This window comes from Corvus cornix, chromosome 10 (genome assembly GCF_000738735.6).
Source record: "Corvus cornix cornix isolate S_Up_H32 chromosome 10, ASM73873v5, whole genome shotgun sequence".
In the NCBI taxonomy this organism is placed as follows: domain Eukaryota; kingdom Metazoa; phylum Chordata; class Aves; order Passeriformes; family Corvidae; genus Corvus; species Corvus cornix.
Window position 1 is genome coordinate 3,886,562 of NC_046340.1, and position 14,837 is coordinate 3,901,398.

The following is a 14,837-nucleotide window of genomic DNA, read 5'->3' on the forward strand; positions in this document are numbered from 1 at the left end:
TAAGGATGTTTTTTAGATTTTTCTGTGATAGGCAGCTGTGTATAAATCAATCACCTGTGTGACAGGGATCCCTGTTTTACTTACACAGGAGCTTCTGAGCCCACAGTAGGGTCCAGCCTAGCCGGGTAAACAGTATTTTATTACTTGCTGCCATTGGATAGACTGTAGCAGACAAGGCCAGAAGCTGCAGCAGGGCAGGAGCTGGTTCAGGGTACACTTCATTTTGGAGGGCAGCAGGGTGTGAGGAGTGCCCGTGTTCTGGTCGCTGGCCACGAGGTGGAGGCGTTGTCTTCAGCCTGAAATTGTGATTACTGGGACACGTTCAGTGGTGACAGGGAATGTCTTGAGTACTGCAGAGCCCTTAAAGAAAATCATCTCCAGGATTTTTAAATCAAAGCCAGACTCTTAAATAAGGTGCCATGCATAGTTAGTTGTCTAACACAAACAGCTCTTGTAACTTCAGAGGAAAGGGTAAACAAAATGGGCTATTTCAGTTTAATTATCTTTCAAGACTGTTTTGTTTTTTCTCATGAACTGTCAGGCCCTGGCTCTAATAAATCATATAATGAAGGGGGAAAAAAGAACACTTTTCTTAATTACTTTCAAGAGGTTCTTCTGGACTGCTCGCCACAGTACTGTGTGGTGAAATACAGATCAATGGAGCATTTTCTTAATCATGGAATGTCTTGATGGAATGGAAATCCATGCTGTTTCATGGTTGTGGGTTCTTTTCCTGAAGGTATTAGCAGAAAAAAATTAATTTATTAGGCAGTGCCAGCCTCATCCAATGTGGTAAGTACATATGGTTTTCTCCTAATCCTCAGGTGTTGAAAAATGCCATTAATAGATATACAGGAGCTGCTGGCACAAGAATCTTGAAAGTTCTCCCTGAATTGAGAGTTTAGGTAGTTTCTGGAAAAGAAATCTCTTTGGGCTTAGCTCAGAACTCACAGCTTATGTGTTGCTGACATGGACAGGTCCTTTTTTTAGCAGTGTAAAAACTTAAGAATTCTGAATTTCAAAGAAAAGACCATCACGTAGCACTGTTCTGTAAATAGGATCGTTGAGATTGTAACTGTGTATTTTTTTTTCTGCATGCACAGGGAGAAAATATGTGAATTTTTTTTTTTTTTTTAATGCTCATTGAACATTTTCAGCAAGGACACCATAAAATGTTCAGGCCTCCCTCTCTGGGCCTAAGCAGGCTGCTTTTGTTAACTCATGGGTACTATTGGCTTTACAGCACACTTATGGCATCACAGTTTTATATAATTTTCTTGGGTTTACTCGTTATTAAAGTAATGATTCAAACAACAAGAAGTTTCATAAGTGGTTAATTAAGAATAATTACCACCATCTAATGGCTCAAGTGTGGCTTAAAAGAATCTTTTCAATGGTTTTTAACATCTACTGTTCTGGTCCCAGACCATAGTTAAGTGTGGCGTGGGAAGTCTTTCAAAGAATAAATTTCAGAGTCATCACTTAAGTATTTATAATGTTTGTATTATGCTTTGGAGTTTTTGACGAGGGGATAGTACACAAATGTTTATTTCAAGTAAAGCCTTGAAGCTGACTTGAAACAAAACAAAGCCATTCAAATGCTGTTGATGTTTTTGATCTGTTATGACTAAATATTTTTGCAGGTGTAAATGTTAAGCAATGTGAACTAAAATGAAGACAATTGGAAAAGTGGGAGTAAAACAAGGCTTTGAGATTTTTGTGTGATTTTCACATAAGATGTTGCTATAAAAAACATTACACTTTTACCAAGATATGTTTTCTTTGCTTTCAGAATTGAACATTTTGCCAAACTGTACAGCCAAAAAATTGGAATCAAGTCTGCAGTACTTCTGAAGACTTTATGGGGAGATTATTATCTAAATACGAAAGCAAAGAAGATAATGAAAGGTGATCAGGTATGGAGAAAAAAATATAACCTGATTTTTATTTTGGAGTTCTTCTTTTTTTTTTCTAATTCTGTTCTTCATACTGTATTCTGAAACTTGACCTCAGATCCAGTGTTACTGGAGGTATAAAGTCACCAGGATAGCCTTGCAGCACCCCTTGGAGCACAGAACATTCCAAAATTGACCCCTCAAATGCTGCATGGAGGAAATCCCATCTAAGAGTGTTCACTAAATAAGGGACATTGTGGCTTCAAGGTTTCAGCATAGAGTGAAACACACAAGATGAAAGGAAGATTAACAGTGCAGAAACAGGAGTAGGGACTGGGTCTCTGTCCTCTATGAAGAGCTCTTCCACAGCTAATGGTTTGGGATATTCACACTAAAGTTAAGGGAGGAAAAAGCAGTTTCCCTGTTTTCATGTAATCGTGATTTTTTTGCTGTTTACATAGGTGATGATTAATGGTTATAAAAAGGATGATAAGGAGGCTCAAGCTAGTCATGTGCCATATTTATCAGCTTTTTCTGAAATTGAAACCCTTGTCCTCCTTTTCTAAATTTCATGTTTGTTTTGTCCCTTATACCATTCTTATAAGACAGAGTTCTTGATTTTGAATAAAGGTTTTACATGCTCCTTATGAAAAGTGCAGTCTTAAGCCTATTGGAAAAGTGAGGAGTTGCTGATAATGAGCTGTTTTTATCTTCTACCAGTCAAAAGGAAAGAAACCTTTGTTTGTGCAGCTGGTGCTGGACAATATTTGGAGTCTGTATGAGGCTGTTATGAAAAGGTGAGAACATCTCTAAAGTTTTCATGGCATCTCTTTCCATGTGCTCTGGTGATTTTTTTCGAATACTCAAGAATTGTAGATACTGGTTATATATTGCTACTGTGGTTTTTTTATCTGTTATTATTTTCCTTACAGGGACAAAGAAAAAATAGAAAAGATAGTCACCTCTTTGGGACTGAGAATTGGTGCCCGTGAGTCACGGCATGCAGACCCAAAAGTTCATCTAAATGCCATTTGTAGCCAGTGGCTACCGATATCTGATGCAGTCCTCTGTATCCTTAAAAAAGATACTATTTTTTGTTCTGTTGGCAGTTCTCAGGCTTCAGAGTGTGCTCACATATTTCACTGTGTGATTTGGTATAATTTTTTTTTCTGTGTGTATGTCTGTGCCTAAGCTAGCTGGACCTATTTTCTTGCTTGTAACATTACAGGTTACATATCTACCATTATTTTTACGTTTCTGCCAACTTTGTGCTTTTGCATCTTACTGTTAGGAAGCTAAGTTCTGAAACTGGAGGCAATTTGACAATACACCTTCATTATGTAGTTTATATTCAAGTTTTAGTGGTTTTCCTGAAGATGAAACCAATCTCCTGTTTACAATAGTATCATAGGTCATCTGTCCATGAAGTTCTGTAGATGTCTGGTGTTACAGTTCAGGCATAAAATTTCTTAATCCAAAATCAGCCTTTGCTGTTTGTCAGCTGGGCCCATTGTTTATAATATGATACCTCTTAAATTATGGTAGATGTGCACAAATTATTGATGCATAAATACTAATTACTTCTGTAGATCTTTCCCCAGTCGTGCTGTTCTTAGTTTCCCAGCTGCAATTAGGGTGGGCCACCCCTCCTTAACTCTACCCCTGATAAAGGGCAAAAAATTCTGGTGACCTGAGAGGGATCTGAATGCACTGTGACAACAGAGCTGGGTTTTGGATCTGCTGCTGCTGGCAGTTAATGCCCAGGGCTGAATTAAAGAGGCATTGAAAGCATTTGTCTTCCTGTTGTTTGCATTCAGTAAGGAAATACAAATATGTATCCTTAGCAATGTGTTTAGCCATGGTGTGTAATAAAATTCCCAGTCCTCTGGACATCACGGCAGAGAGAGTGGAAAAGCTGATGTGTGTTGGAGCGAGAACATTTGATTCTTTGCCACCAGAAACTCGGGAACTGAAAAGTGGTGAGTAGGTGTTCTCCCATTAACAAGAAGGTTGTTTCTGTCCTGTCTTTGGATTGTAAGATGTGTAGCAATCTGTACGTAAATTTGTAAATATTTTCATTTCCGGTAACTTTGTTGATGTTTGTCATTGACCTGTCATAGTTTTATGACCATGCATTTTTCTTCAATCCCATATATTCATGGGTTTTAGACAACTTAAGCTGCAGGTAATATAAAGTCCAGGACTCTGAAACTGGGAGTTTTACAAGGATGCAAGGTTAATACTCGTTTTTAGTTCTAAACAGTAGAAGTTGTTATGTAATTGAGAATTGAGTATTTTGCTCACATGTGTATTAAAATCATTAATTTTTAGCCATTAGTGGTTTGAATTTGGATTTAATTTTTGCAAGTGTATTGATTAGCTTTTAGTAATTAATTATGAATTGTAGCACAATGTTTTGAGGAGAACTTCAAGAAATCTAACAGGATGAGATATCAAATGTCAATTAAAAATGAGATGTGAATGTCAAATTGACAGGCTGTTAGGAATTGTTTCCCAGGGGTAACAAAACTGGCTTTTCATCCTTTATTGAACATTTGAAAGCATGGAATTCTCCAGACAGTATTCAACACTGTATTAGTGCAAGTTAATTGGAAGAAATTTGCCTCTGTAAACTTAGATCTTGCTGCTCTTGGTTATGAACAAGTAGTGGACTTTGGCATTTAGTATCTTGCTAATTTTTAGTAGGAGTCTTGTGCTTCTGTTTGTCTTTGCTCTGTGGTCTTTTCATATTTCAGATAAAAGGGAGAAGTGTAGAAAATGATTCAGTTTCCATGTTAGAAGTTTTGAATGGTATTGTGTAGTTTGAATTTTATGTGTTTCAAGTTGGCTGAAAAATATAGTTTATGGGAATTTCCTAAGCATTGAATGAGTTTTGTGTGAATCTTTCATCTTTTGAGGAATATCAGTTCTTGGAGTGCAGTTGTTAGGATTTTGTGAGCATCTCGACATTTGCAGGTCTTCCTCCTTTAGTTTGAAAGGAGGGAGAATACTTTGAGGTATTGAATAGTGTTCAGTCTTAATCCTGTGCTGCTCTCTGGTTTCCATTGTGATCCAAATCAGCCTGTATACTCAACTTGTTTATTTGGAGTATATGTAGGTTTTTTATCAAGAGTTCTATTTTTGCAGTTTTGCTCATTTTATTGCAAAGCACACTTGAAAATAGAGGCAGTGTTATCAAATGAGTAGGCTAGAGAAATTTCCTACTTTTTCCTGTTCATTTGTCCTTAGCATATTATCCATTGAAACAGCAAATAAACAGTAACGCCTGCAAAATTAATGTAAAGTCATAGCTTTGCCCATACTTCTGGGGGGGAAAAAAGTGAAAATAACTTCATTTTATGTTTTTTTTCAGCTTTTATGAAATGCAGTAGTGAAGGAACAGCCCCAGTTATTGTCTTTGTTTCCAAAATGTTTCCTGTTGATGCAAAGGCATTGCCACAGAACAAACCAAGGTAAGAAAATGTAACATTTTACTTTCTGATCTATGTTAGTTACTTCTGGTGGAAAAAATTATGTTGAAGGCATGGATAAATTGGCTTAGACCTGAGAAAATAATTAATGAATTTTTGAAATTCAGTGGTCTTTTCTGGAAGTGAAGATTTCCTGAATGAGTTCAGGAGGTAATTGTTTCATCACAGTAGTTTTAGAAGGTACAGCAAATCTGTTGGAGAGTAGTACTGTTGTCCAGAGGTATCATCCTAATGCATGCAGGGTAAGCAGTTTGAGAATGTCTGGTGGAAGTGATGGACTTTTAACTCTTCCTTGGTTTTTCAGTGAGGTTGTGTTGGCATGATCGTGGCACCTTGTGTTGTTACCAAGGAACACTTCCCATCAAACTGGGCAGAACAGCTCAGTGATCATCCTGTCCATTGCAACAGCAAAATAAAATGGGTTGATTAAAGTAGTCCAAGTCTTGACTGACTGTTTGCAGTGATCTGAAGGGCATTAATGCGCTTCAATGGATTTTCTTCTGGGAGGTTTGGAAGATTTTTTGTTGCAGCCTTTTGTTGTTCAATAGCCATCTTCTTTTCTTTGAGGAGTAGGTCCTTCTAGATCTCATGTTCCTGGCACACTTTAAGTGTACTACTTTAACCTGAAGCCACCTGCTTTTTCTGCAGAAGAAATGTACTTTCCTGATGAGTTTACAAGAATGAGGTTCATCTTAACCTTTCATCCCTCCAAGCCTCTGGAGCGTTTTCAGTAGGCAACTTCTATGTTAACTGGCCATTTCATGTTTTTTGGGGGGATTGTCACTGTACAGCAAAGTAATAGAGAAAATAATAATTTTCCTGCTGGATTAGACTGTGTTTAATCTTTGTACAAAAAATTCTGCTACTGTAGTAATATTTGAAAGCTTTACTACCTACCTTAGGTTTTTCACCCGCTTGCTAGATTTGTTTCAATTTTTTTCTTACCAAGGTTTTCTACAAATCTTCCACCAGAAATCTTCTTTGCACTGTTTGAATTCAGGGAAAGGATGCACTGTGTGCATGGACTGAGCAGACACTAGATGGTGCAGTTTTGCTTTGAGTGCTGCCCTGAAGTGTCTGGGAATCACGAGCTCTCGCTCAGGTGTGGCACAGCAGCGCCATTCCTGCTTTGTCTCCTTTCCAGGGGATGGGCTCCAGTTATCAGAGACACCTACACTGAGGCCATCACTTTTTGGCTGTTCTATTACTGATAGTGACCTGGTTTTTTATTTGTTGGGAGAATCGAGAGTCTTTGAGGTGATGAGGATGTGACATGGGGCAAAGGTGGTTTTTACATATGCCAGACAGAGAAATTTTCAAGATTTTAGTTTCTTTCTCTCTGTTTATTCAGTCCATTGAAAATTGTAGTGTCTTGCTCTGTAGTTTGTGTGAAAAATATTTCTTGCTGGCCTTCGTATTAAATTACTCAATTAGTTACTAATTAGCTAATATTAAAATGAAATCACATTTATGTTTTTCTTTGAGGTAATCTGTCATTATTAGTACTGTCAGATTTTGCTGATTAGATAATATTAAAGTTTTTGTTTTGAGGTGACAGTTGGCTTCCACTATTTGAAAAACAGCAATAGAGCTAAATGTGTATTTCTCAATACTTGCTTTGTTAAGATTCCACAGGTAAGCAGTTCTTGAAGAAATTGGAAAAGGAGGTTAGTTCTAATGAAGGAAAGCAATCTCCATGAAACAAAATCCAAGTGTTTTAAAAACACAGCATTGTGTATCTGTAGTTCTTGAGCATATTTTTAATTGTATTGGTCATTGTGTGCTATTTACAGTTACACAGTGAAGATTGTGCTTAACAGAACTGAGTGATGGTTGAGAGGAGCATGTGAGATCCGATATTTAAACAGGCATTCCATGAGGGTGCTCCTTAAGAATGTTTGAACATGGGGAGAAACAAAGAATATCTACACTATGTCTATTACCAATTGTTTCATGTTTTCCTATTAAAGAACATTAATCCATGTTGTATGTTTCACTTACATGTTAATTTTGAGGAGCCATAACTGTGCTCTCATGTATCTTGATGTTTGACTGCTGGACTGATCCAAGGTTATTTGCATCCCTTGAGAGTGGGATCCCATCCTTGGGAGTGGAAGGACTGATTTTGAGCATGTTAAAGCATGGTAAAAAAATCGAGGAGTTTTCTCCAGATATTTTTTTGCAAGACTTGTCTTCTACTTCCAGGGGGAAAAAAGTGTAGATCCATGCTAGTGTCTCTTTTTTCCTTTTGTGAGGTGGTATTGGGTAAGGTTACCTTTTTGTAACTTTGTTAGAAGATTCAAACTGACTTCGTAGTTTTTTATAGTTTGCCTTATTTCTGCCATCTGCTTGTAATACTTATTAAGCATAAGTTGGGAAAAGCAGAAAGCTCTTCTAAGTCCAGGGTGTACAGTAAATGATAACAAAGGATGGATTTTTAATTAAAACGACCTCCTTTGAGACTGCTGTTGGCAACTAATATCTCCTTGAAGGTCACTTTAAAATGAATAGATTCTATGCTAAAACTGGTATGATTTTGCTTTTACTGTTTAAGTAGCAGAATACACGGGAAAATGGTTCATTGTCAAGTTAAAGCAGGTTGTCATCTTATATTTATCTTTCCTCTGAAAGATTTGACAATTGCCTTTTTGTACGGTACCAGTATGTCATTCATTTTTACCAGGTTTTGTAAAGAAATGAGAATTGTGCAAATGTTTTGTCTTCCAGTTTCTTCTGTCTGAGCTTCTGAAATTATTTGCTAATTCCCACCAAGTCAGGCAAAAGTGTAAATTGTTGGTTAGGCAGAGGAGACAAACAGATTAGAGCCCTTCCTCCACTTGCTTTATGTAATGGTTATTTGATGATGCTGGTGGTTATTTATTCTAAAGTGTTGCTGTGTGCAATATTAGATGTTCATTCAGCATATGCTGTTTCTTTCTCTCATTTCTGCTGGTGTGTGACATTGAGCCCTTGTCTAAGACAGAATGCTCGAGTGTAGGTATATAAATAAAAGCCAAACTTGTCATTTAGGTTACAGGGTATATAAATGTACCAGTTTGCTTTTCCTGAGGTTCAGAATGCTGTCTGTATATAACCCAGTATAAAAGAGAAATGTTTAGTAGTTAATTGCAATTACTTCCAGCTATTTGCTAGGGGTATTTAATGTAAAATGTTAGGAAAATATAAACTGAATATCATATGTTTGTTATGATGAAATCATCTACTAAGTAAAGCTTTTTGTGTAAATCTCACAGTGATGTAATGCCACGTGAGCATAGGAAGCAAACCTTTTATGTTACCTCAAGTCCATCTTATAATCCTGAATAATGTAAATAAATAAAGTGCACTGAAGAAATTCCATTTCTACTTTCCAGTGGTAATAAAGAGAAGTCTATTGAACAGATAAGCTAGTGCACTAAAATTATATTCCATTACTGCCCTGGGGGATATAAAACCTATAATACCTCTACTATTTTCCTCCAGATAATGTGAAAGATTCTTCTTTCTCCTCAGTCAGCTTAAAATCAGGACTTTTTTTTTTTTTTTAAGGTGTCACCCTGAAACAGACACTTCCCCATACAATTCTGCATGAAATTACGATGATAGTTGTTTCTTTGTTTTGTGCTACAGCTTGTGAGCATGTCTTAAACAAACAGATTGTAGCGTGCTTCATTTGTTTTCTTTCTAATGCTTTACAAAAAGTGTATTGGAAAAAGAAAGTCTTGTGATTTTTGCCAAATCTTCAGCGGAAATGAATTGATCAAAATGAGAACCTGTATAAAGCTCCAAGCTCTGTAAGAAATTACTGTCTTGCAAGTAAATTAATTTATATGTTTAAGGCAATACAACTTGCAGCGACTTCAGTGTGATCTGAACCCATCATCTTTTGTTTTCTTTAGTAGTTTGTTCTAAATTGTAGTTGGTGCAGTAGAAATGAATAGGGCATGTATCATCTGAATAGGCTGTCAGATTTACAGGTTAGCATCTGAATTTGGCAACCAGTTGCATAATTAAAAGTCTAATAAATGCTTTTCAAAAACTAAAACCCTTATTATGGTTATAATGGAATAGATTTCAGTAACAGTATACATTTAAATCTGGCTGAGACCTTGGCAACTGATCCAAGAAAGAGATACACAGTAATGGTTGAATTTTGAATCTCTGCGTATGGTGTAGTTTGTGTAATGGTGAGCTTAAGTGAGTAAACCTTGTAACATTGTGGAAGAGTTTTGCTTCGAGTTTCTCTTTTCTTTTTTGCACATTTAGCATGTGAGATAAATCAGAGGCCGCTCTATCAGTCTGGAGTGTTTTTCCAGGCAGAGTGTGACAGCTTGGGATTGATACCTTATTTCATTACATGTGTCAGGACGAAAGATAACTGCCATATAATGTAATACAAGCAGTTGTTGAGTATTCCCTGTTGAAAGGGTAAGACTGTTGTGTGAAATTTCATGTAAGTTCTGATTTGGATAATTTTCAGTTGCTCCTTTTGTGTTTACTCATTTATTTCTACTGTGAATTGCGTAGCAGTCTCATTGCAGTAGAACCGATAGTAAGTGATCTTAGTAGATGTACATTAGTTTGTGAATGGAAACTGTTCCATTGACATCAAGTAGTTTAATCCAGAAATTAATGAGCTTCTAAAGGATTAGGAAAGCCACTGGACATACACTGTGCTGAAATGTAGCAAACAAACTGCACTTGACCCAGCTGTCCTTAGGGATGTTGTTAACAGAACTCTGAGTACCAGGTGAGCAGAGCAGCAGCCAATGATTTCACTAGAGCTTAATTCTGAAGAGTAGTCACAAATAGGATTCTCTATAAATTACATGGATTTAAAGATGTTATCAGAAATTACTTCCTCCTCATCTTGTGAAGTCAAACATGTGTCCATGAGCTCATGCAGTTTAAACTGGTAAAAGCTGTATGGGGAGAAAGCATTCTCAGAACTTGAAAACCATTGTTCGTGGCATGAGAGATGCATCACAGACACTTGTTGGCAGTGCTATTAGTCTTTTGGAAATCAGTTGGTGTTTTGACTGTGGTGTTTCGTTTTTAAAATGGTCTGGAGGTTAAAAACATAAACATAACAGTTCAATAATCAAAGGCAAATTTGTCTTTGGGGGTTTTGTTCTGATCATTCACTCTGAGTTTTTGAACTGCATTGGATTGAAGTCTGTGTTTGATAATCTGAAAGAGCAGAAAAGCTATCATGTTCAGAGGATTGATTGCATGAGGAAGTCTAGTTGTCATTCATTTTGAACTAAATGTGTTATCCTGGGGGAATGTGGGAATCATAGAAGTAGTCAGCAGGAGCTTGCTTACATAACCTGAAATCTAATGCCTTTAATCAGCAATCTATTAAATGCCAATAGTATGGATATTATACTCTTTCCCACATTATTATTTCCAGAGCATTTGTTTATGACATGTTTGAGTTTAAGATGAGTTGGTAATGATGTGGTCGCCCTTTTATGCCAGCTCCCTTACTTGTGCCAGGTTCCCGTGTGTGGATGCTGTAGCATTTCTCTGGAGGCAGGGAATCTCTTTCTGATACAGAGTTTTTATTTGCTGGTTGTTGTGTGACTGCATGTTGCCATTTTTTTTTCCTGCCAATATTATGAGGCAGTTGATCCTTTCTAATGGAGTGAAAAAGGGGAAGGGGGGGAAAAAGAAGAAGCAACCATTCTTTTGGTGTGGGCAGCTTTTGTTCAAAATTGATTTTGCTTCTGATTGGTTTTGCCAACTGGAGAAATTGAATAAATCGGGGTATAATTTGAAACTGGTTTTGTTTCAGATCCAGTGCCTTATGTGCATTAATCTTGTTCTGTGTTCTGCTTGATTGTGTTACAACTCTATAAAAGGATTTGTTTGACAACATTATCTTTTTGTAGTTTCTGATGATACTACTGGGAGTGGCTAATTTTATAGAAATTGATGGTGACAGAAACCAGGATGGAAGTCTAGGTTGTACCTGCTAGTTAAAGTCCCACCTACACTCAATCTGCTTTTTTAGCAAAATGAGAATATTATTAAGTGTGTTTATATATATTGCAACTTAGACCAGTGCATTCAAAATCTTAAGGTACCTTTAATATTTGTGGTTAGGGCTATTTGACACCTAAATATACTGATACTTGGGAAAATACTGTGTAAAGTGGAAAAAAGCAAAGAAACTTTGTTCTTTCACTCTCAGGATTATTTACAAAAATGAAAAGTATTTTTGGACAATCAGATGTGTTGGAATGCATACACAGTCCCTGTATGTATACTATGCCATCATATATAGACTATGTTTATCACACCCTTGGCTGTCTGATCTGTACTTTCCCTATCAATCTATCTCCTCTAGAAATTTTTCTAACATTCCAAACCTTTAAATAACTTTGAACAGCTGCCTTCAGGAAAAAAAAAAATTATAAAAAAGTTTTCTTCTCCACCATCTGCTTTGCATTTTGTATTGTTAAGCCTCGCTCTCTTTAGCAGTAAAATAAAGAAGCCAAACAGAAATACCACAGTATTTGAAATTTCAGAGATCCATTTTCTTAATTCTGTCATGTTTTAAGAGACACTTTTTTCCTTTTTTTTAAAAAAAAATGAAGTTACTAAGAAGTTTGAAGTGGTGATTTTGTCTTGCATTCTCCTTTTCTCTAACATGCAATGTGTCTGTCCCAGATTCTGAGTTCTAAAAGTCTGTGCTTCAAATTCTGACATTTTATCCTGGGGCCTCTCTTAGGTAACTTTGAGAGAGATTTTTAACTTATGTATAGTTTTCTTACTCTTTCAAATTGAACATTTGGGTTCAAGATAAGCATGATAACTGTTCCAAGTGATTTCTTCATGTTCTTTAAAGAATTTTGATTCATGAAGTGTCTCATTTCTTAATTTAAGTCTCTTGCAGAAGGTGCAAGGTGATTTTCTTGAAGGAAATCATTCTGATTATGATATAAATAAAAATCTTACTGGCATGAGTTCTCAGCCATGTAATCTGTTCAAGGCTTCCTGCCCCTAATTAATCCAGTTAAGAGCAGAGTAGGTGTTCAGTAACTACTGACTGCACATAAAACCTTTGACCTGTGATTAAAAGGGTTTTTCCATATTTTGAAGTGTGTAATAGTTGATGTGGCAAAGTGAGTCAATCTTGCTGTCCTTTTTTTTAGTAGAGATCATATTTATATGGCTGTTCTGTAAACAAAAATTACTCTACTGCTGTAGTGCTTCCTGTGGTTGTCTTCCTCTTTATCATTCATTACTGTTGCTATTCAGGAAATCTTGACCTGTGTAAGTGTGGAGGCTGAAGAGGGGAAGTGACTTGTCCAAGGCTACTAAACAAGCTAAAACGACTAATGGGGCACTTTTTGTTTTAATGCTGTGTGTTTCATGGAGTTGATTGAAAAAATCCTAAACCATCTGAACACTAAGGACTGTTGTTTTTGTCTCTATCCTGTGAGCAAATGCAGGACAAGTCATGTAGGTGAGGTTTTGCTGTGGGGTTATGTTCACCTTCTTCAGCTGAAGTCAAGGTCTAAGACTTGGTGATTAGTTTGTCCTGTTGTGTTGTAGAAATGCATGTTTTAGGATAGAAAGACTTCTGTTCCTTCTCTTGAGGTAGAATTAAAGCAATATATATGTTCATTGCTCCCAATGCAGAAAAAACCAAAAAACAAACAAAAAACTCCAACATTGAAAGCATTCTGGTTCCATTAAAAAAATTACGTCTACATAACTTAGTTATTTCTTCTGCTTTTAAGTTACAGCACTAAAGATTATTTTTTAATGCAGGCACATAACGGCACATTACTTGAGAATTTGTTGATACTGAAATTAGTAAACAGAATAGATTATTCTTGAAAGTATCTGTAATGATTAGGTTCCCCTCGTTTATATGGGACATTAATAGAAATAAGAGTAATAACTGAAAAGAGAAGATGACTAGTATCTGAATTTATTTTCTATCTTTGTAATCATTAAATTAGAGGATAACATCAAATAACTTACTTAGGGCCAGATTTAAAAATCAAATGGACAGTTTTGGGCAGTGCTGTTAGATTTCATATGTGTGTAATGAACATCACTTTGCTGTTTAAAATGCTTGCATTGACAAACGAGTCTCTTTATACTGCCTTACGTAAGCATGTTGATAATATTCTTTATCTTTTATTATTTATTGCTTTAAATCATACTTTGAAGCACTTTGCTTTAAGGCAGGGTGTACCAGTGAGTGGATAGATGCATCAGAGTATTAAAATTGTTTTTGTTGTTGTTGTCTGTTTTAAGTCTTCTGCCTTAATGGGCTTATTCACTTTATGAAAGGTAGCTTTAACAGGCAAAGACTTTTCCCTGCATTTGAGCACTTGCTATAAAGATTACCTTGAAATAATAAAGATACCACGAGTAATTAAAAATGACAGTATTTGATCTCTATGTATTTGGAAGAAAAATGAAAGCCTAAATATGGTAGAGGAAGACTTTGTAAATTTTAGCTGACTTCAGATTACAGTGTTGGGGGACAAAAGGCATTCTGCATGAGTTTTTACTTATATCAAATAGAGTATTCTAATTACTGTTATTTATTTTAAGATAAATGACATTGCCAAATACTGATGTTTTAAAATACAATGTAGGCCATTAACTCAAGAAGAAATCGCTCATCGGCGCGAACTTGCGAAACGAAGGCATGCAGAAAAATTGGCAGCAAGTCAAGGGAAGGAGCTGTCAGAAAAGCCCCCAAGTGAAAATTCATCTGAAGTAACTGGGAACACTGGTGATACGAAAGGTGTGTGGTACCTTGATACCTGTTTTTTAGGAGGATGTTTGATAGTAGTGTCTTGGTGTTGCCAAGGGGCTGTGTACAAATCCACATCGTGCATCATCCACGTGCCAGTCCAAAGTTCAATGTGTGGAACTGAACAAAGAGTGAGGAGGGGTTTGTAAGAAAGCTGATAGTTCATAAATGGTGAAATAGTGGCATGGATTCATGTTCCTTAGCCTGAGAATGTGCTTGATCTCAGTACTTTATTTGAAGGGATATGATGCTTGAAGGAGGTGCTCTGCTAAAAACTGTGTAACTTTCAACGCCAAACAGCCAATAAATTGGTACAAAAGCAGTGTTATGAGCAGCAGGACTGGGTAGCAGTTGTGGGGGTTGGTCTTTAGTGGTAGGACAAGAGGAAATGTCCTCAGATTGTGCCAGGGAAGGTTTAGAGGAAAAATTTCTTGACCAAAAGTGTAAAGCATTGGAAGAGTGTGCCCAGGGAAGTCATTGAGTCACTATCCCTGGGGATACTCAAAACATGTGACACTGAGGAACATGGGTTTGTGGTGGACTTGGCAGTGCTGGGTTGGACTTCAGGATCTTAAAAGTCTGTTTTAACTGGAACTATTCTGTGATTCGCCACATGTGGCAATATAATATATAGCTGACTTTTTTCCCTTCAGATGAGGAAAGTGG

General features: G+C 36.6%; 1 protein-coding gene across 2 annotated transcripts in view; it reads left to right on the forward strand.

Moving 5' to 3' along the window:
• EFL1 (elongation factor like GTPase 1) overlaps window positions 1–14,837 on the forward strand; it is a 65,095-nt gene that overhangs the window by 3,995 nt on the left and 46,263 nt on the right. For both annotated transcript variants that reach the window (XM_039557709.1, XM_039557710.1), the window contains exons 8-13: window positions 1,793–1,916; window positions 2,616–2,692; window positions 2,828–2,964; window positions 3,752–3,874; window positions 5,269–5,368; window positions 14,011–14,162. In XM_039557709.1, coding sequence (XP_039413643.1) covers window positions 1,793–1,916; window positions 2,616–2,692; window positions 2,828–2,964; window positions 3,752–3,874; window positions 5,269–5,368; window positions 14,011–14,162 — 713 coding nt within the window. The remainder of the gene's footprint in view (window positions 1–1,792; window positions 1,917–2,615; window positions 2,693–2,827; window positions 2,965–3,751; window positions 3,875–5,268; window positions 5,369–14,010; window positions 14,163–14,837) is intronic.